This window comes from Carcharhinus amblyrhynchos, chromosome 23 (assembly GCF_965287045.1).
Source record: "Carcharhinus amblyrhynchos chromosome 23, sCarAmb.v2.hapA, whole genome shotgun sequence".
In the NCBI taxonomy this organism is placed as follows: domain Eukaryota; kingdom Metazoa; phylum Chordata; class Chondrichthyes; order Carcharhiniformes; family Carcharhinidae; genus Carcharhinus; species Carcharhinus amblyrhynchos.
This window is the reverse complement of record NC_137346.1, coordinates 3,142,562-3,162,574: the sequence shown is the minus strand read 5'-3', so window position 1 is coordinate 3,162,574 and position 20,013 is coordinate 3,142,562. Positions and strand designations below refer to the sequence as shown.

Sequence of the window (20,013 nt, the reverse complement as noted above, 5' to 3'; positions counted from 1 at the left end):
CACGGATTCAATTCCTGTCCCAGCTGAGGTTATTCTGGCCGGCACGGTGGCACAGTGGTTAGCACTGCTGCCTCACAGCGCCAGCGACCCAGGTTCGATTCCCGGCTTTCGATTCTATGCGGAGTCTGCACATTCTCCCCGTGTCTGCGTGGGTTTCCTCCAAGTGCTCCGGTTTCCTCCCACAATTCAAAGATGTGGGGGTTAGGTGGATTGGCCATGCTAAATTAACCCTAGTGTCAGGGGATTCAGCAGGTAAACATGAGGACTTGTGGGGATAGGACCTGGGTGGAATTATGGCCAGTGCAGACTCGATGGACCAAATAGCCTCCTGCATTGTAGGATTGAGAAATCTGGACTAACAATCCAGGGACGTAAGTTTGAATCCCACGACAGCAGCTGGCACATTTAAAATTAATTAAATAAATCTAGAAGCATCTCTGTAATCTTGACTATCAACTGACTGGATTGTTAGAAAAATCCATCTGGTTCACTAATGTCCTTTAGGGAAGGAAATCTGCCGTCCTTACCCAGTCTGGCCTACATTTGACTCCAGAGCCACAGCAATGTGGCTGAGTCCTAACTACTGTCTGAACTGGCTGTGTGAGACACGGTTGTGCTCCAAAAGGCAGATGACTGCCACCTTCTCCTGCGTAATCGGGGATGGGCGGAAAATGCTGGCATCCCAGTAATCAATAAAAAGTATCCGTGGCCTCCACAGCCAAAGGCAGTGTGTCCCGGAATCAAAACAATAACACTGCTTTCCTCATTAACGGACGCGAGTCAGCAAGCTGTCAATACCAGCTCCCTGCACTGAAGCCATGCCATTGGAGAGGCAGTCAGTCTTCAGCAGCGGGGGGAGACGGTCAGTCTTCAGCAGAGTGGGGGAGAGACGGTCAGTCTTCAGCAGGGGGGGGAGACGGTCAGTCTTCAGCAGAGTGGGGGAGAGACGGTCAGTCTTCAGCAGGGGGGGAGTCGGTCAGTCTTCAGCAGCGGGGGGAGACGGTCAGTCTTCAGCAGAGTGGGGGAGAGACGGTCAGTCTTCAGCAGGGGGGGGAGACAGTCAGTCTTCAGCAGCGGGGGGAGACGGTCAGTCTTCAGCAGAGTGGGGGAGAGACGGTCAGTCTTCAGCAGGGGGGGAGTCGGTCAGTCTTCAGCAGAGTGGGGGAGAGACGGTCAGTCTTCAGCAGGGGGGGAGTCGGTCAGTCTTCAGCAGCGGGGGGAGACGGTCAGTCTTCAGCGGGGGGGGAGACGGTCAGTCTTCAGCAGAGTGGGGGAGAGACGGTCAGTCTTCAGCAGAGGGGGGAGACAGTCAGTCTTCAGCAGGGGGGAGAGACGGTCAGTCTTCAGCAGGGGGGGAGACAGTCAGTCTTCAGCAGGGGGGGAGACACAGAACATAGAACGTTACAGTGCGGTGCAGGCCCTTCGGCCCTCGATGTTGCGCCGACCAGTGGAACCAATCTAATGACCCTCTAACCTAAACTATTCCAATGCTATCCATATGCCTATCCACAGACCATTTGAACGCCCTTAAAGTTGGCGAGTCCACAACTGCTGCAGGCAGGGCATTCCACGACCTTACTACCCTCTGAGTAAAGAACCTATCTCTGACATCCGTCCTATAATTACCACCCCTTAATTTAAAGCTATGTCCCCTTGTGTTAGCCATCTCCATCTGAGGTAAAAGGCTCTCACTGTCCACCCTATCCAATCCTTTGATCATCTTGTATGCCTCAATCAGGTCACCTCGTAACCTTCTTCTCTCCAATGAAAATAACCTCAAGTCCCTCAGCCTTTCCTCATAAGACCTTCCCACCATACCAGGCAACATCCTGGTAAACCTCCTCAGCACTCTTTCCAATGCCTCCATTTCTTCCTTATAATGCGGCGACCAGAACTGTACGCAATACTCCAAGTGCGGCCGCACCAAAGTTTTGTACAGTTGTAACATAACCTCACGGCTCCGAAATTCAATCCTTCTACCAATAAAAGCTAACACACCATACGCCTTCTTAACAACCTTATCAACCTGGGTGCCAACTTTCAAGGAGCTATGCACATGTACCCCGAGGTCCCTCTGCTCGTCCACACTACTAAGAGTCCTTCCATTAGCCCTATATTCTGTACTCCTGTTATTCTTACCAAAGTGAATCACCTCACACTTTTCCGTATTAAACTCCATTTGCCGCCTCTCGGCCCAGCTCTGCAGCTTATCTATGTCCCTCTGCAAACTGTGACATCCATCCTCACTGTCTACAACTCCTCCGACTTTGGTGTCGTCAGCAAATTTACTAACCCATCCTTCTACACCCTCATCTATAAAAATGACAAACAGCAGTGGCCCCAAAACAGATCCTTGAGGTACACCACTTGTAACTGCAAGACGGTCAGTCTTCAGCGGGGGGGGGAGATGGTCAGTCTTCAGCGGGAGGGAGACGGTCAGTCTTCAGCAAGGGGGAGACGGTCAGTCTTCAGCAAGGGGGAGACGGTCAGTCTTCAGCAGGGGGGCAGACGGTCAGTCTTCAGCGGGGGGGAGACGGTCAGTCTTCAGCAGGGGGGGAGATGGTCAGTCTTCAGCAGGGGGAGACGGTCAGTCTTCAGCAGGGGGGAGACGGTCAGTCTTCAGCAGGGGGGGAGATGGTCAGTCTTCAGCAGGGGGGAGACGGTCAGTCTTCAGCAGGGAGGAGACGGTCAGTCTTCAGCGGGGGGGAGACGGTCAGTCTTCAGCAGGGGTGGAGGCAGTCAGTCTTCAGCAGGGGGGAGATGGTCAGTCTTCAGCAGGGAGGAGACGGTCAGTCTTCAGCGGGGGGGAGATGGTCAGTCTTCAGCAGGGGTGGAGGCAGTCAGTCTTCAGCAGGGAGGAGACGGTCAGTCTTCAGCAGGGGGGAGATGGTCAGTCTTCAGCAGGGAGGAGACGGTCAGTCTTCAGCAGGGGGGAGATGGTCAGTCTTCAGCAGGGAGGAGACGGTCAGTCTTCAGCAGGGGGGAGACGGTCAGTCTTCAGCAGGGGGGAGATGGTCAGTCTTCAGCAGGGAGGAGACGGTCAGTCTTCAGCAGGGGGGAAACGGTCAGTCTTCAGCAGGGGGGAGACGGTCAGTCTTCAGCAGGGGGGAGACGGTCAGTCCCGAGTGTCCGTGCTGATGGAAGTTGGCAGCTGTTGCCGGTGTTTGAAACAATGATGGGATGACAATCCCACAGATTCCTGCAGGATCAGCAAGGCCCTTCCTCTTGGGAATGTGGCAAATTTCAGTCAGTATAAATCTTCCCAGTGAAACACCACTCCATTACCCAGTCTTTACAGCAAGGTTTAGAATCCAAACTGAAGAGCTGTTTTATTAGCTCTATGGACAGCACTGCCTCACTCTGACACCGATACAAATCCCAAAGGATTCAATCCATAACTTGAGCACACACTTCTAGTTCAGTACTGAGGGAGTGCCGCACTGTCAGAGGGTCAGTGCTGAGGGAGTGCTGCACTGTCAGAGGGTCAGTGCTGAGGGAGTGCCACACTGTCAGAGGGTCAGTACTGAGGGAGTGCCGCACTGTCAGAGGGTCAGTGCTGAGGGAGTGCCGCACTGTCAGAGGGTCAGTACTGAGGGAGTGCCGCACTGTCAGAGGGTCAGTGCTGAGGGAGTGCCGCACTGTCAGAGGGTCAGTGCTGAGGGAGTGCCGCACTGTCAGAGGTGATGTCTTCAGATGAATTTAAACTGTGGCCCTGTATGCTTCTTAGGACAATGTAAAAAATATCCTTCATTTCTTCAATGAGGGAGCAGCAAAAAGTCTCACAACACCAGGATAAAGTTCACCAGGTGACTCTCACCTGATGAAGGAGCAGTGCTCTGAAAGCTTGTGATTCCAAATGAACCTGTTGGACTTTAACCTAGTGTTGTTAGACTTCTTACTGTGCCCACCCCAGTCCAACACCGGCATCTCCTCATCAAAGAGAGAGCAGGAGTTTTCTGCTGGTGAACCGTCCAATATTTATTCTTTATCCAAAATCTCTAAATACAGATTATTGATCATTATTTTATATCTGTATGTGGGATCTTACTGTGCATTGATTAGCTGCCATGGTTCCCATATGACATTAGTGACTACATTTCAAAAGTATGTCATTGGCTGTAGATAGTTTTTGACGTCCAGAGAGTGTGAAAGGAGCCAGTCTTTCTTTACCACCTGAATTACCCCCAGGCAGTGAGTGCTCTATCAGGTGGCACAGTGGTGAGCACTGCTACCTCACAGCGCCAGGGAACTGGGTTCAATTCCTGGCTTGGGTCACAGTCTGCGTGGAGTCTGCACGTTCTCCCCATGTCTGCATGGATTGCCTCCGGTTTCCTCCTGCAGTCCAAAGATGTGCAAGTTTGGTGGATCAGCTGTGCTAAATTGCCCCTTAGTGTCAGGGGGACTAGCTAGGGTAAATGCATGGGGTTATGAGGATAGGATGGGATTGTGATCAGTGCAGACTCAATGGGCCGAATGGCCTCCTTCTGCACTGTAGGGATTCTATGAACTGAGGCCAAAAGCTGGAAAGGTGCCTGGGAGATGATTGAGTCTCTGGCTGCACTCACCGGATTGGTGCACAGTTTGACTGATGCTCTCCGTCTGGTGCCTGCTCGCAGCCGACTGGTTGAGGTTTTCTGACCGCGAGGTTGTGCTCGTTGACATTTCCGCAGAGAATTTCTCCCCTGATTTGGTAACCGCGGTGATGGGCAGGTGAGCGAGTCCCACCGCTGCGGGCTCGTGTTCCTGTAACGCCACAGCTGGAGTCTGCCGGGCTGTTGTCAGTTCCTTACCTGCATTGGGTGAAAAGTCACATTTTATTGGAATTGTGTCCCATTGCAAATAAGGATAGCACAGTGGGTTAGTACTGCTGCCTCAAAGCACCAGGGATCCGGGTTCGATTCCCAGCTTGGGTCACTGTCTGTGTAGAGTTTGCACATTCTCCCTGTGTCTGCGTGGGTTTCCTCCGAGTGCTCTGGCTTCCTCCCACAGTCCAAAGTCCAAAGGTTAGATGAATTGGCCATGCTAAATTGCCCCGTGGTGTTCTGGGATTCGTAGGTTAGAGAGATTAGCAGGTTAAATATGTGAAGTTGTAGGAATAAGGCCTGCATGAGGATTGTTGTCGGTGCAAACTGTGCGTTCCTATGAATTCTAAGTCCCCACTCTCAGACTGACCCCCATTGGGAAAGCATTCTGGCAGCAAGAATGAGAAGAGCAATATAAATGGTACAGTTTGAAAGGGTTTGGAAGAAAAGGTAGAGAAGGCTGTTAACAAAGCACATGGGCTCCTGGCTTTTGTTAATAGAGGAATAGGAAAACAAGGAAGTTATGCTAAACTTGTCTAAAACACTGATTGGAGCTTGCGTATTGTAACTAATCCTGAGTTTGTGGGAAGACTGAGGAATTGGGGTTATTCTTTTTTGAGCAGATGCATTAAGGGTAAATTTAATACAATTATTAAATTAACATGAACTTGTGCCAATTGGAAGTGAGGGTGCGCATTCCTGGGGCTGGAAGGTTTCATTTGGTTTGCCACATCAAGTTGCCTGCAGTTGCTACACTGGCGACGAGGATAAAGCAGATTAGTTGTTGAAAGCAGCAGTGCAGAGTTGGGGGGGATGGAGAGCGATCACTCAAAGTTCAAAGGAGAAAAGCTACAGACTTTGTTTTAATGATGCTGCTATTTTGGAAAGATTGAGTCATTTGATCCCAGAGTTGAGAGTTGTGGGCTGTATGTTGAGAGGCTGCCGTGTTTTTCATGGCAAATGAAATAGTGGCCAAGACGAAGCAGCAAGAATGCCATTCACAGCCTGCAGCTCACAGACTTACAATCTGGTTTGGGGTTTGATATCACCCTGAACTCCAGACACAAAACCTTCAACCAGTTAGTCAATTTAGTTAAGGATCACTATAACCTCTGACCTTCCATCATCATGCAAATATATAGATTTTATTTTGCCGTTAGCGATCCAGGAGGATTGGTCTCCGGCTTTCGGCCATACTTCGATGGCTGGCTGAGCACTGTGTGTTCAGGCCTTCATTAGGAGATATGTTGAGGGATCGCTTGGTTTGTGGGATCGAGAACCCCAACACCCCAACGAAACTGCTGCCTGAAACGAAGATTTGATTGGAGAAAGCAGCAGAGATGGCCCAAGTGACCAAGTGCACTGAGCAAGGCAGGCGGGTGTGAGTTGAGCAGAGTGAGGTTGTATCAGGAAATAGCTGCTCTGAGACCAGCCTGAGTGAGGGCAGCAGAGCCTGAACGGAGACATTCAGCACCAGGGTGTGAGGCATGTTCCCAATCTGGGGGAGACCACCCGCGAAGAGATGTGCCAGTGCAAGAATTCTATCTGTTTCAGATATGAAAGGAAGGGTGATCTGCAAGCTAGGTGCGGAGCGAAGCAGGATGCACAGAACATTCCAGAAAGAAAGCAAATGATGAAAACAGCCTCTGTGAATAAGCTGGCAGAGGAAGCAAAGGAGGGATCCCAAGGCCTCCACGTTCAACCAAGTCCAACTCAGCAAGGGATTCCCATTGAGATTGTTCTAATGGTTAACGGTCATCACCCAAAGATAGAGGTCAACACTTGTGCTGGGGCCACTGCCCATAGGAGAATAAAACATTCAGTCATCTCCAGAAGGGCCTGCAGCTCTTAAACTTGAGCCATTCTGAGGCTACTCTGGTGACATACACTGGAGAGACACCAGAGAGACATGAGGCAATGTGAGGGCAATCTCCATGTTGGTATTCTATAGGAACCATTCGGCCCAGCTACCCATCAGGGTGATTGAAGGACAGAGGCCCAGTCTCATGGGACAGGCCTGGGTAAAACAAATAAAACTGGATTGACTGGAAACATTTAATGTGCAGGATAGGGGATTCTAAGAGCTTCTATGGAAATATCAGGAGGTATTCCGGAGGGATCTGGGGTTAAAGCTCCAAAACAAAAGGTTAAATCCAAAGGCAACACCTACATTTCTCTGAGCTCACCCAGTACCCTACACATTACACAGAATGTGGATGTCAAATGCTGGAGGACTGGGCATCCTCAAGCCTGTGCAGTTTTCCAAATGGGCCACACCCATCATCCCCATCAGATAACACTAAACTCGGTGGAGTTGTGGACAGTGCGGAAGGATGTTGCAGGATACAGAGGGACATAGATAAGCTGCAGAGCTGGGCTGAGAGGTGGCAAATGGAGTTTAATGCAGAAAAGTGTGAAGTGATTCACTTTGGAAGGAGCAACAGGAATACAGAGTACTGGGCTAATGGTAAGTCACTTGGTAGTGTGAATGAGCAGAGAGATCTCAGTGTCCATGTGCATAGATCCCTAAAAGTTGGCACCCAAGTTGATAGGGTTGTTAAGAAGGCGTACAGTGTGTTAGCTTTTATTGGTAGAGGGATTGAATTTCGGAGCCGTGAGGTCATGTTGCAGCTGGTGTGGTTGCACTTGGAATATTGCGTATAGTTCTGGTCGCTGCATTATAGGAAGGCTGTAGAAGCATTGGAAAGGGTGCAGAGGAGGTTTACCAGGATGTTGCCTGATATGGTGGGAAGGTCTTATGAGGAAAGGCTGAGGGACTTGAGGCTGTTTTCGTTAGAGGGAAGAAGGTTAAGAGGTGACTTAATAGAGGCATATAAGATGATCAGAGGATTAGATAGGGTGGACAGTGAGAGCCTCTTTCCTCAGATGGAACTGGCTAGCACGAGGGAACATAGCTTTAAATTGAGGGGTGATAAATATAGGACAGATGTCAGAGATAGAAAGGGCATGGAATGCCCTGCCTGCAGCAGTAGTAGACTCACCAACATTAAGGGCATTTAAATGGTCAATAGATAAACATATGGATGATATTGGAATAGTGTAGGTTAGATGGGCTTTAGATTGGTTTTAGAGGTTGGTGCAACATCGGGGGCCGAAGGGCCTGTACTGTGCTGTAATGTTCTATGTTCTATCTGCATGGACTATAAACTGACGGTAAACAGGGGAACCTAGCTAGATTGTTACCCAATTCCCAGGATAGGGGACCTCTATGCTAAGTTAACAGAGGAGCCTCAAATATATTCAGCCTGATCTAAGGCATGCTTACCAACAACTGGAACTGGAAGAAGACTCCAGAGAGTAGTTACAGTAAATACCCACACGGTAATGTCATTACGCTCAATCACCATTTGTGTCTCGTCTGGGCCTCGTCATGGCCTGGGCCTTGACAATTCCCTCTGTGACTGGATCCTGAACTTCCTAACTCATAGACCACAATCCGTAAGGATAGGCAACAACACCTCCTCCACGATCATCCTCAACACCGGTGCCCCACAAGGCTGTGTTCTCAGTCCCCGTTATATTCCTTATACTCCTATGAGTATGTGGCCAAATTCCCCTCCAACTCGATTTTCAAGCTTTCTGACGGCACCACCGTTGTGGGTCGGATCTCAAACAATGACGAGACAGAGTACAGGAATGAGATAGGGAATCTATCAGTAATCTCTCCCTCAATGTCTACAAAGCAAAAGAGATAGTCATCGATTTCAGGAAGCGTAGTGGAGAACATGCCCCTGACATGAGGACATGAAGTGGAAATAATAACAAAAAAAAGTACAGCACAGGAACAGGCCCCTCAGCCCTCCAAGCCTGTCCTGATCATAATGCCCTAACTAAAAAAAAAACCTTCTGCCCTTACTCGGTCTGTATCCCTCTAACCAAGGTTTTATATAGCTGCAAATTGATTTGCCAATTCTTGTACTCAATGCCACAGCTGATGAAGGCAAGCGTGCCATAAAACTCCTTAATCACCTTGGCCAGCTGTGTTGCGACTTTTATGGAACTGTGGACCTGCACACCCAGATCCCTCTGTGTATTAATGTTCCTAAGGGTTCTGCCATTTACGGTATAATTCATGCCTAAATTTGATCCTCCAAAATGCATCACCTCACATTTGCCTGGATTAAACTCAGTAAGAAGTCTCACAACACCAGGTTAAAGTCCATTCATTTGGAATCACAAGCTTTCAGAGCACTGCTCCTTCATCGGGTGAGTGGAGCAGCGCTCCAGAAGCTCATGATTCCAAATAAATCTGCTAGACTTCAACCTGGTGTTGTGAGACTTCTTACTGTGTCCACCCCAGTCCAACATTGGCATCTCCGTATCATGGATTAAATTCCATCTGCTATTTCTGTTTCCAATCTATCTGTATCCTGTTGTATCCTCTGACAATCCCCGGCACTATCAGCAACTCCACCAATCTGCGTGTCATCCACAAACTTACTAATCAAACCACCCACATTTTCCTCCGGATCATTTATATATACTACAAACAACAGAGGTCCCAGCACTGATCCCTGCAGAACACCATTAGCTACAGATCTCCATTCTGAAAAACACCCTTCCATTGCTACTTTGTCAGTAGCAGTTCTGTATCCATCTAGCCAGCCCAACCCGAATTCAACATGATTTTCGTTTTGGTACCAGTCTGTCAAACACCTTATTAAAGTCCATATAAATTACATCCACAATCCTTCCCTCGCAATTATCTTTGTCCCCTCCTCAAAAAACTCAATCAAGTTGGTGAGGCATGACCCTCCCTGTACAAAACCATGCTGCCTGTAACTAACTCGTCCATTTTTCTTCAAATGTGCATATATCCTGTCCCTCAGTATCTTCTCCAAAAGCTTCCCCATCACTGACGTCAGGCTCACAGGCCTATAATTTCACCTAATAATAGACACCGTGCCTGTTTCAGCCACCCACATCAAATCGTGGACAGTTAGGGACCCATTGCTATCAAAGGTCAAGATCTTTCTCAGTGCACCATTTGATACTGACAGGGTGGCACTTCAGTAAGGCAGGGCAAATGAAGCCATATTGGCAACACAAGGATGAGATAGCTTGTGATGATGGGGTGCTATTGTGGGGGGCGTTATACTACCCCTGGGACAATAGCCCCTTGTCCAAGAGTTATACAGCGCCCATCCTGACCAAAGCAGGATGAAAGCACTGGCCAGGAGCTATGTCTGATGGCCTAGTTGGGCATTGTGGAAGTTGTCAGACTCAGCAAACACAATATGAGCAGAGGACATGCACCCTGGGAGTGGCCGAGCCATCCATGGTCGTGCCTTCATGTAGATTGTGCTGGGCCTTTTTTGGGCCACGTGTTCCTGATCTTATAGATGCCCATTCCAGGTGGCCGGGCATTCAACTGACGAGATCCACCTACAGACACTGGCAAGCATTTATTGCCCATCCCGAGTTGCCCAAGGGCAGTTCAGAGTCAACCACATTGCTGTGGCACTGGGGTCACATGTAGGCCAGACCTGGTAAGGATGGTAGATTTCCTTCCCTAAAGGATATTAGTGAACCAGATGCGTTTTTACAACAATCGACAATGGTTTCATGGTCATCAGTAAATTCTTAATTCCTGATATTCTTTCTTTTATTGAATTCAAATTCCACCAGCTGCTGTGGTGGGATTCGAACCCAGGTCCACAGAACATTAGCTGAGTTTCTGGATTAATAGTCTAGTGGTAATACCACAAGGCCATCACCTTCCCACAAACAGTGCAACATTCCCTTAGTACTGCTCCTGAATCATAGAATCAAACAGTGCGAAAGAGGCCCTTTGGCCCATCGAGTCCGCACTGACACATGAGAAATGCCTGACCTCTCACCTAACTCCAGTTAGCAGCACCTGCCCCTAGCCTTCAACGTGGGGATGTCAGTCAGTGTGAATGCTGGACTCAAACCCAAAGCTTGGTGACACTTGAGGCATGATGGCTACACACTGAACCACAACAAGCTCCAGGATTGAGGTCCAGATGGAAGGAATCTTATAGTGGATATTCAGACAGCAGCTGAGAAACTGCTCCTCTAGCAGGTGGGAGGAGGATGGGGGCGAGGAGGTAGGAAGAGGTGAAGAACTGGACACTGCCTTAGAAAACCAAAAATAATGAAGACCATGTGACCATATGGAAGCAATGCTGTTGAGGGGAGGATTACCGCCTGCCTTACCTCGAGTGGAGTGCAGCATGTTCATTTCTGCACTAAGTTTGGTTACTTTGCCAGCGTCTGTCCCGTTCTGCTCTGCTGTCTGTACATCAGGCTAAAAGAAAGGAAGAAGATCAAGAAAATAGGTTAAGTTTCACAAACCCAGCAAGTCAAACTTCACAGCATTTGGAGCCAGGAAGTAGAGAAATCCACCCAGGGAGTAGGGAAATCTGTCCTGAGGAGTAGAGAAATCCGTCCTGGGGAGTAGGGAAATCCATCCCAAGGAGTAGAGAAATCCGTCCTGGGGAGTAGGGAAATCCATCCCGGGGAGTAAGGAAATCCATCCCGGGGAGTAGGGAAATCCATCCCGGGGAGTAGGGAAATCCATCCCGGGGAGTAAGGAAATCTGACCCAGGGAGTAAGGAAACCCATCCTGGGTGGTAGGGAAATTTGTCGCGGGAGTAGAGAAATCCATCCCAGGGAGTAGGGAATTCTGTCCTGGTGAGTAGGGAAATCCATCCTGGGAATAGGGAAATCTGTCCTGGAGAGTAGGGAAATCCATCCCGGGAAGTAGGGAAATCCATCCCGGGGAGTAGGGAAATCCATCCTGGGGAGCAGGGAAATCTGTCCCGGGGAGTAGGGAAATCTGTCCCGGGGAGTAGGGAAATCCGTCCCGGGGAGTAGGGAAATCCGTCCCGGGGAGTAGGGAAATCTGTCCCGCGGAGTAGGGAAATCTGTCCCGGGGAGTAGGGAAATCCACCCCAGAGAATAGGGAAATCTGTCTGTGGGAGTAGGAAAATCCATCCTGGGAAGTAGGGAAATCCATTCCAGGGAGTAGGGAATTCCATCCCAGAGATTAGGGAAATCCGTCCCTGGAAGAAGGGAAATCCATCCCGGGGAATAGGGAAATCTGTCCCTAGGAGAAGGGAAATCCATCCTGGGGAATAGGGAAACCTGTCCCTGGGAGTAGGGAAATCTGTCTGTGGGAGTAGGGAAATCTGTCTGTGGGAGTAGGGAAATCCATCCCGGGGAGTAGGGAAATCCGTCCCGGGAAGTAGGGAAATCTGTCCCAGGGAGTAGGGAAATCTGTCCTGGGGAGGAGGGAAATCTGTCCCGGGGAGTAGCGTAATCCATCCCAGAGAATAGGAAAATCCGTCTGGGGAGTAGGGAAATCCACCCTAGGGAGTAGGGAAATCCATCCCGGGGAGTAGGGAAATCTGTCCCGGAGAGTAGGGAATTCTGTCCTGGGGAGTAGGGAAATCCATCCCAGAGAATAGGGAAATCCGTCCCTGGAAGAAGGGAAATCCATCCCAGAGAATAGGGAAATCTGTCTGTGGGAGTAGGAAAATCCATCCCAGGGAGTAGGGAAATCCATTCTGGGGAGTAGGGAATTCCATCTGGGGAGTAGGCAATTCCGTCTGGGGAGTAGGGAAATCCGTCCCGGGGAGTAGAGAAATCTGTCCCGGGGAGTAGGGAATTCCATCCAGGGAATAGGGAAATCTGTCCCGGGGAATAGGGAAACCTGTCCCTGGGAGTAGGGAAATCCGTCCGGGGGAGTAGGGAATTCCATCCCGGGCAGTAGGGAAATCTGTCCCAGAGAATAGAGAGATCCGTTCTGGGGAGTAGGGAGATCCATCCCGGGGAGTACAGAAATCCACCCTGAGGAGTAGGGAAATCCATCCCGGGGAGTAGGGAATTCTGTCCTGGGCAGTAGGGAGATCCGTCCCGGGGAGTAGGGAGATCCATCCCTCCCAAGGAGGACATTGTCAAGAAAATGCAACTGAGAACAGGTCATTCAACTGGTTGGCACTTTTTTGTATCATAGAATCCTGAAAGAGGCCATTTGGCCCATCAAGTCTGCACTGACACTTACCCAGGCTTTACCCCTAACTCCACGTATTTAGCTCACTAATCCCCCCAACCTGTATATCTCGGGAGAATTTAGTATGGCCAATCCACCTAACCTGCACATCTTTGGAGTTTGGGAGGAAACAGGATTGCCCAGAGGAAACCCACGCAGACACGAGGAGAACGTGCAGATTCTGCACATCTCCCACCTCGTTTTATCAATGAGGAAAAAAGCCCAGTTCCACATTGAGATGTATCAAATATGAACCCATTGCAGGAGAGCTGGGACCAGAATTACCTCTTCAAGATATGTCAGGCCAGGAAAACAAGAGAAAGTAATCATATGTGAGAAAATCAAGTGAGAAAAGCTGGATTTTACTGTGGTGATTAAAAATGAGGCTTAGCAAGAGTGAGTGGGATGGTCAGGACCTGAGCAGAGAGAGAGCTTCCCATTCAACACCCAGTATGGGACACTCCCAAACCAAACTGAGATGGTGGCTGAGCTGGGGAGGCAATGGTCTAGTGGTATTATTGCTAGACTGTTAATCCAGCAACTCAACCAGTGTTCTAGGGACCCAGGTTTGAATCAATAAAAAAAAATGGAATTTAGAATCCAATGATAACCACAAAACCATTGTCGGTAAAGCCCATCTGGTTCACTAATATCCCTTATGGAAGGAAATCTGCTGTCCTTACCCGGTCCGGCCTACATGTGACTCCAGAGCCACAGCAATGTAGTTGACTCTCAACTGCCCTCCCGGGGCAACTAGGGATGGGCAATAAATGCTGGCCCAGCCAACGATGCCCATATCCCATTGAATAATAAAAACAGTTGGGTGGGGGAGGGACAAGGGCAAGAGGAGGGAAGAATTAAACTCTTATTTCTGACCATTGGTGTCTCTGGCTGTGTGGTTAGTGAGTGAGGATGGTCCTGTGGCAGTCAGCACGCAGCTGGTTAAACCACAGGAGAGTGGGTGAAATCTCAGACGTTCCAGGTGTCCGCCTCGGGCAGCACTCCCATCTCCGGCAGGAAGCTGTGACTTCAAAATCCACTCCAGAGACTTGGACAGAACATTTTGGCTGATGGAGTGCTGCGTTGCTGCAGGCACTGCCTCACTGGGGGACACAGAGTCATAGAGCACCACAGAAACAGGCTCTACAGCCCAACCGGTCCAAGCTGACCATCCTGTCTTCCCAACTAGTCCCAGTTGCCCACGTTTGGCCCATATCCCTCTAATCCTTCCCATCAAAGTACTTCTCCAAATGCTTCTTAAATGTTGCTATTGATTAGTGATTGCCTCAACCTGGCAGCTCTTTCCATTTACACACCACCTTCCGCGTGGAAGATCCCGCAGCAAGCAAGGGAGATCTCCCCAGTGTCCTGGGTAACATTCACCCCTCAGTCAGCATCACTATCCGCTCATTATTACAAGCCTGCTTATGTGACTGTGCCATACACTAATGGGCTGCTGTGTTTCCAGCTTTACAACAGTGACTAAACCTCAAAGATATTTGGTTTGCTATAAAACGTTCTGGGACATCCCCAGGTCAGGGACAACGCAGCTCCTTCCCCGACACTATCATTCAGCAGCAGTGAAGCTGTACCAACTGGTGGAAGATTCGTGTGTGATCCTTTATCAATCAGCTAGGGACAAAAGGAGGCCATTCAGCCCCTCAAACCTATTCCCTGGCCGATCTGTTATCCACTCTTTGATCCCTCAATTCCATGCAATACCCTTACCCAACAAGACTTGGGTCGATCTCAGGTCTCAGATTCCGAGCTTTGCCAATTGTTAACAGTATTGAGGCTGATTCAAGGTGTGGGGTGTAGAACCTCAGCCACACTCCCTGCCAATATTTACTTTCTAACACTTTCACTGCAGCACTGAAAGCCCAGTTTTTTCCTGAACTGTACCCTGTTTATAACGTTACGTCTTGCATGATGACACAGAGTGAGAGAGAGGGAGAAAGATGAGCCGGTTATAACTGTTGATCCATGACAGATGGAGCATAAACAATGATCTTTAAATAGAATGACACTGAGAGGCCCAGGGAGCAGAGCTGGGAGGCAGCATTCTTCAAAAGTGGAATTGGGTTAGAGGGTGAGTCTGCAGGATCTGTTAAGAGTTGCTCAGCCCACACTGAGACACTGGGGACCTCATCACTGCCTGGCTGGTAGGGTTGGTTAACCTTCATCCTTTACAGAAGCTCTTTGATTTTCACACAACTGCAATTAATGGGAGGAGTAGCTAGCTGGTCCTGTAGTATATTGGAGGGTAACCAAGAGGTGGAGGGGAGCGGGTGGGGAGCATGCAGTGTGGTGGGGGCGGTGGGGGGGGGCAGGATGTGGGATAAAAATCTACCACCGCTAAGTTTACAAAATACCGAGTGTTGCAGCTCAGACACTAAATATGGACAGTCCCAAGTGTGGGAATTGTACCCCAGTGTTCCACGGAGGTGGCAGAGTAAGACGAGAGATTGGAAGGTAATTGGACAGGTACTAAGAATAATGAGTGATAAACATTGGATTAATAATTGTGAGTCAGTGTTGTAGAGACATGTTTCCCTGTTTGAAATAACATTTCGGTTTATTTATTAGTCATTATCAGAAGTAGGCTTACATTAACGCTGCAATGAAATTACCGTGAAATTCCCTTAGTCGTCACACTTCGGCGCCTGTTCAGGTACACTGAGGGAGAATTTAGCACAGCCAATGCACCTAACCATCACGTCTTTCAGATTGCAGGAGGAAACCAGAGCATTCAGAGGAAACCCATGCAGACATGGGGAGATCATGCAGACTCCACCTAGACAGTGACTCAAGCTGGGAATCGAACCCAAGTCCCTGGTGCTGTGAAGCAGCAGTGCTAACCACCGTGCTGCCCCAAACATTGGCTGTGATTTTGGAGGGATGATTGACTGTACTCTAATAGGACGATTAAACCATTACCCAAATGCGGGGAGAGCATGGGAGCAGAGATTGAGGATCAGCCATGATCATGTTGACTGGTGGAGCAAACTCGAAAGACTGAATGGCCTCTGTCTGCTCCTGTTTTTTCAAATTCAGATCTTTCTCGCCCGACAACCCTCCGAGATCTCTGCACTCATCTAAATCTGACCCCTCGTGTGTTCCATCACTCCACCATTGGCAGATATGCCTTTTATGTATCTGGGTCCTAAGCTCTGGAATTTTCTACCTCAACCTCTCCGTCACTCTAACTCTTCTTTAAACTCCTTAAAAATACTCCTTAAATCCACCAGCTTTTGATCACTTGACCTAATATCTCCACATCTGCCCCGTGTCAAATTCTGAATGAATCGTTCCTGTGAAACTCTGGGAAGGGTGGCACGGTGGCACAGTGGTTAGCGCTGCTGCCTCAGTGTCTGGGACCCAGGTTCAATTCCAGCCTCTGGTGACCTTATGGAATTTGCACATTCTCCCCGTGTCTGTGTGGGTTTCCTCCGGGTGTTCTGGTTTCCTCCCACACTCCAAAGATGTGCAGATTAGGTGGATTGGCCATGCTAAATTGCCCCTTAATGTCAGAGGGATTAGCAGGTTAACTATGTGGAATTACAGGCCTGGGTGGGATTGTGGTCAGAGCAGGCTCAATGGGCCAAATGGCCTTTTCCCGCACTGTAGGAGTTCTATGATTCTGTGTTGAAGGTGCTATATAAATGCAAGTTGGCTTTGTTGTAAACATAATATAAGGCATGACAATATCACATCTTCTAGCAAATGGGTTAGCAGGTGAATGTACCAGGTGGGATGGTTCTGAATAGAAAGTTCCGGATTGGGTTCCTGGTCTGTCTGAGTTTGCTGATTAGAGTCATGGTTAGCAGCTGAGGCGCTACAATTGGTCAGATGTCCCTTAGACTGGACAGGTCCGCTGCCCCAGATCATGATCCAGTCAGCCCAAACTCACTGGCGAGCGAGGGAAGGCTCCCAGTGCTGGCAGTATAGACTATGGCCTTGTCTGGAGACTATGATCACTGCAGACCAACAGATACCAGCGTATTGTCACTATATGTCCGACTGTAGATATGAACACTATCCACTTTCAGTCACATTGCTCTGTCTTAGATTATAACTGATCACTCTTCATAGAATCTACAGCACGGAGACAGGCCCTTCGGCCCAAACTGGTCCATGCTGACCAAAAACCCCACCTAAGCTAATCCCGTTTGTCTGCATTTGGCCCAAATCCCTTTCCTATCCATGTATCTGTCCAAATGCCTTTTAAATGTTGTCAATGTTTCTGCCTCAACCACTTCCTCTGACAGCTCATTCCACACACACAGCACCTTCCGTTTAAAAAAGGTGCTCCTCAGGTTCCCATTCATTCTTTCCCCTCTTAAATCTCTGCCCTCTAGTTTTTGATTCCCCAACCCTGGGAAAAAGACAGAGTGCACTCACCCTATCCGTGCCTCTCATGATCTTATTACACACCTCTATAAGATCACCCCTTGATTCTCCTTGACTCTTTCTCCGTTAAGCCAGGCTCTCAGGGCTGAGAGTCCCCCTCCCACCTCCGCACCCCCCCCCCCCCCACCCCACCCCACACTCACCCCCTGCTCCAAGTGAGGATTTGTTCTTCACCAATCCGATCCCGTTTGCTCATCACCTTTCTCCAGTGAACAGTGCTCACAAACTCCAGTTCTCAGGGTAATGAGTGAGTCGCTACGCTGTCCCTCCCCCATTGAATAGTGAAAGCCTCCCCCTCCCCCTTCCCCACACACCCCTCCCCCGGCTTCTTTCAATTCTCCAAAGACCGTTTAATTATATCCTCATGAGTCTCACTAACAATTCCAGGTTTTCTTATCTCTTTAACCTCTCCTCTTGTATCTAATCATCGATATTCCTGGCCCATTCTCCCCTGGTGTTAATGGAGCTTATCCAGCCCAGCCCAGGACCCTGTCTCTTTTCTGGTCATAAACTCTTCTCCTTAACAAGTGCAAAGTCTAACAAACCCACACTGTTTAAAACGTGGACACAGTTCCCATGACAGGAGAGTCTCGATGTTTCTGGTCACAGAAAACAGCTTGTTGCCTAATCAGCATTTCCACTCTCATCTGTAAAGGGGCAACTTGCATTTATATAGCACCTTTTGGGATGTTCTAAAGCATTTCCCTGTCTTAGACTGAAATCCAGTCACTGTTTTGATATTACTGTTGTCCCCGATCCCACCCAATCTTCCACCTCCCTGGATTGTGGAAATGTCAAGATTCTTTGCACCATCTCCTGCATTCACTCCATTCTGAACCTGCCGAATCCTCACCACCTGTAACTTCAGTGGCACAGTGGTTAACACTGCTGCCTCACAGCACCAGGGACCTGGGTTGGATTCCTGGCTTGGGTCACTCTCTGTGTGGAGTTTGCACATTCTCCCCATGTCTGCGTGGGTTTCCTCCGGGTGCTCCAGTTTCGTCCCACAGTCTGAAAGCTGTGCTGGTTAGGTGTATTGACCATGTTAAATTCTCCCTCAGTGTATCCAAACAGGAGACTAGGGGATTTTCACATTAACTTCATTGCAGTGTTTATGTCAGCCTACTTGTAACATTGATAAACTCCTCATATAGGTTTTAAAACTTCTCTTGTTTTTGGTCTCAATGCTGTCTTCTCACCTTGGGTTCCCAAAAAGGGAATGGAAGGAGAGCAAAGTGACATAAGATCTTAAGAGATAGGCTGAGGCCATTCAGCCCCTCAATCCTGCTCCACCATTCAATAAAATTGCCTCAAATCCACTTTCCTGTCCACTCCCCATATCCCTTGATTCCTCTGGAATCCAAAACTCAATCCCCTCTTTCCTGAATAATGGAGATTCACAACCCTCCAGGGTAGAGAATTCCAAAGAATCATAGAATTCCGACAGTGCAGGAGGAGGCCATTCAGCCCATCAATCCCATCCCATAACCCCACTTTTACCTAACTAGTCCACCTGACACTAAGGGAGAATTTAGCATGGTCAATATACCTAACCTGCATGTTTTTGGACTGTGGGAGGAAAGCGGAGCGCCCAGAGGAAACCCACACAGACACAGGGAGAACGTGCAGACTCCACACAGACAGTGACCCAAGCCAGGAATTGAACCTGGGTCCCTGGTGCTGTGAGGCAGCAGTGCTAACCACTGTACCACCATGCTGCCCAAGGCCCATGACACTACTGGCTGAAGGAATGTCTCCTCATCTCATCTTAAATGTCTGACCCCTCATCCTGAAACTGTGTCCTCTCTTATTGTGAATAAAAAGTGATATGTGCAGTTTCTGAGCAGAAGTTAGATGTGTTCCAAACTGAGAAATTTTGATCATTTGGGAAGAGGAATGTGAGGGGAGATGTGTTTGTAGAGACTCCGAGTTGTCGTGTTCTGGAAGGATGGAGGAAGCAGATTCAATAGGAACTTACAAAAGGGAATTGGATAAATACTGGAAAACTTCAAATGTGGGGCAGGGATAGATTGAGGTTAGTTGGATAGCTGTTTCAAAGAGCTAGTAGAGGCACAGTGGGCCGAATAGCCTCCTGTTCTGTGTGATTCTGTGAGTTAAAGGATTTCCATTTACGTATCGCCCTTTCACCCTATAGTCAGGAAGTTTGTGTGATTAGCCAGCCAGTAAATAAGCTCACTGCTGAGAATTGGAAGATGAATGATTCTTGCAATAAGATTCCACAGCTGGTGTTCATGGTGAGTGCATTGTTGACAAACTGGATCTTGCCTTTAAAAAAATCACAAGTGTGTAATGTGATTTTATGTGAGGCAGCTGTTAGTGGGGGAGGGGAACGGGGGGGTGGGGAATAGGGGGAAGGGGAGGCTCGGGAAGAGGGACTGGAGCCAGGATTGGGAGAAACACTGAAACAGAGGAAACTGCAGGAGAAAAGCTGCTGGAGCAACTGGTGACATCAGCTGCTCAGAATGTTCCAGCCACTCTGCGGGGGAGGCTACAAACAGCCAGCACAATGATAGACATGGATCAGCAACAGATGGTCCTGTCAAACACACCAGCCAAAGGGCCATGTCCTTCGACAATGCTAAACTGCCAGCGCTGTCTCTCTCCCCTCTGCATTTCTCTGTCTCTCTATCTGCCCTTCTGCCTCACTCTCTCTCTCTGCCTCACGCTCTCTCTGCCTCCCTCTCTCTCCCTCTGCCTCTCTCCCTCTCTGTCTTTCTCTTTCCATCTTTGTCTGGCTGTCTC

The 20,013-nt window shown here is 49.0% G+C and overlaps 1 protein-coding gene across 2 annotated transcripts in view; it reads right to left on the bottom strand.

The window, feature by feature from the left end:
- The window catches only part of smtnl (smoothelin, like), a 52,563-nt gene that overhangs the window by 17,745 nt on the left and 14,805 nt on the right, over nucleotides 1-20,013 (bottom strand). The window contains exons 2-3 of one of the 2 annotated variants that reach the window (XM_080211074.1): nucleotides 11,004-11,094; nucleotides 4,566-4,790 (exon numbers count right to left, since the gene is read on the bottom strand). In XM_080211074.1, coding sequence (XP_080067200.1) covers nucleotides 4,566-4,790; nucleotides 11,004-11,094 — 316 coding nt within the window. The remainder of the gene's footprint in view (nucleotides 1-4,565; nucleotides 4,791-11,003; nucleotides 11,095-20,013) is intronic. The other variant, XM_080211075.1, reaches the window with a different exon arrangement.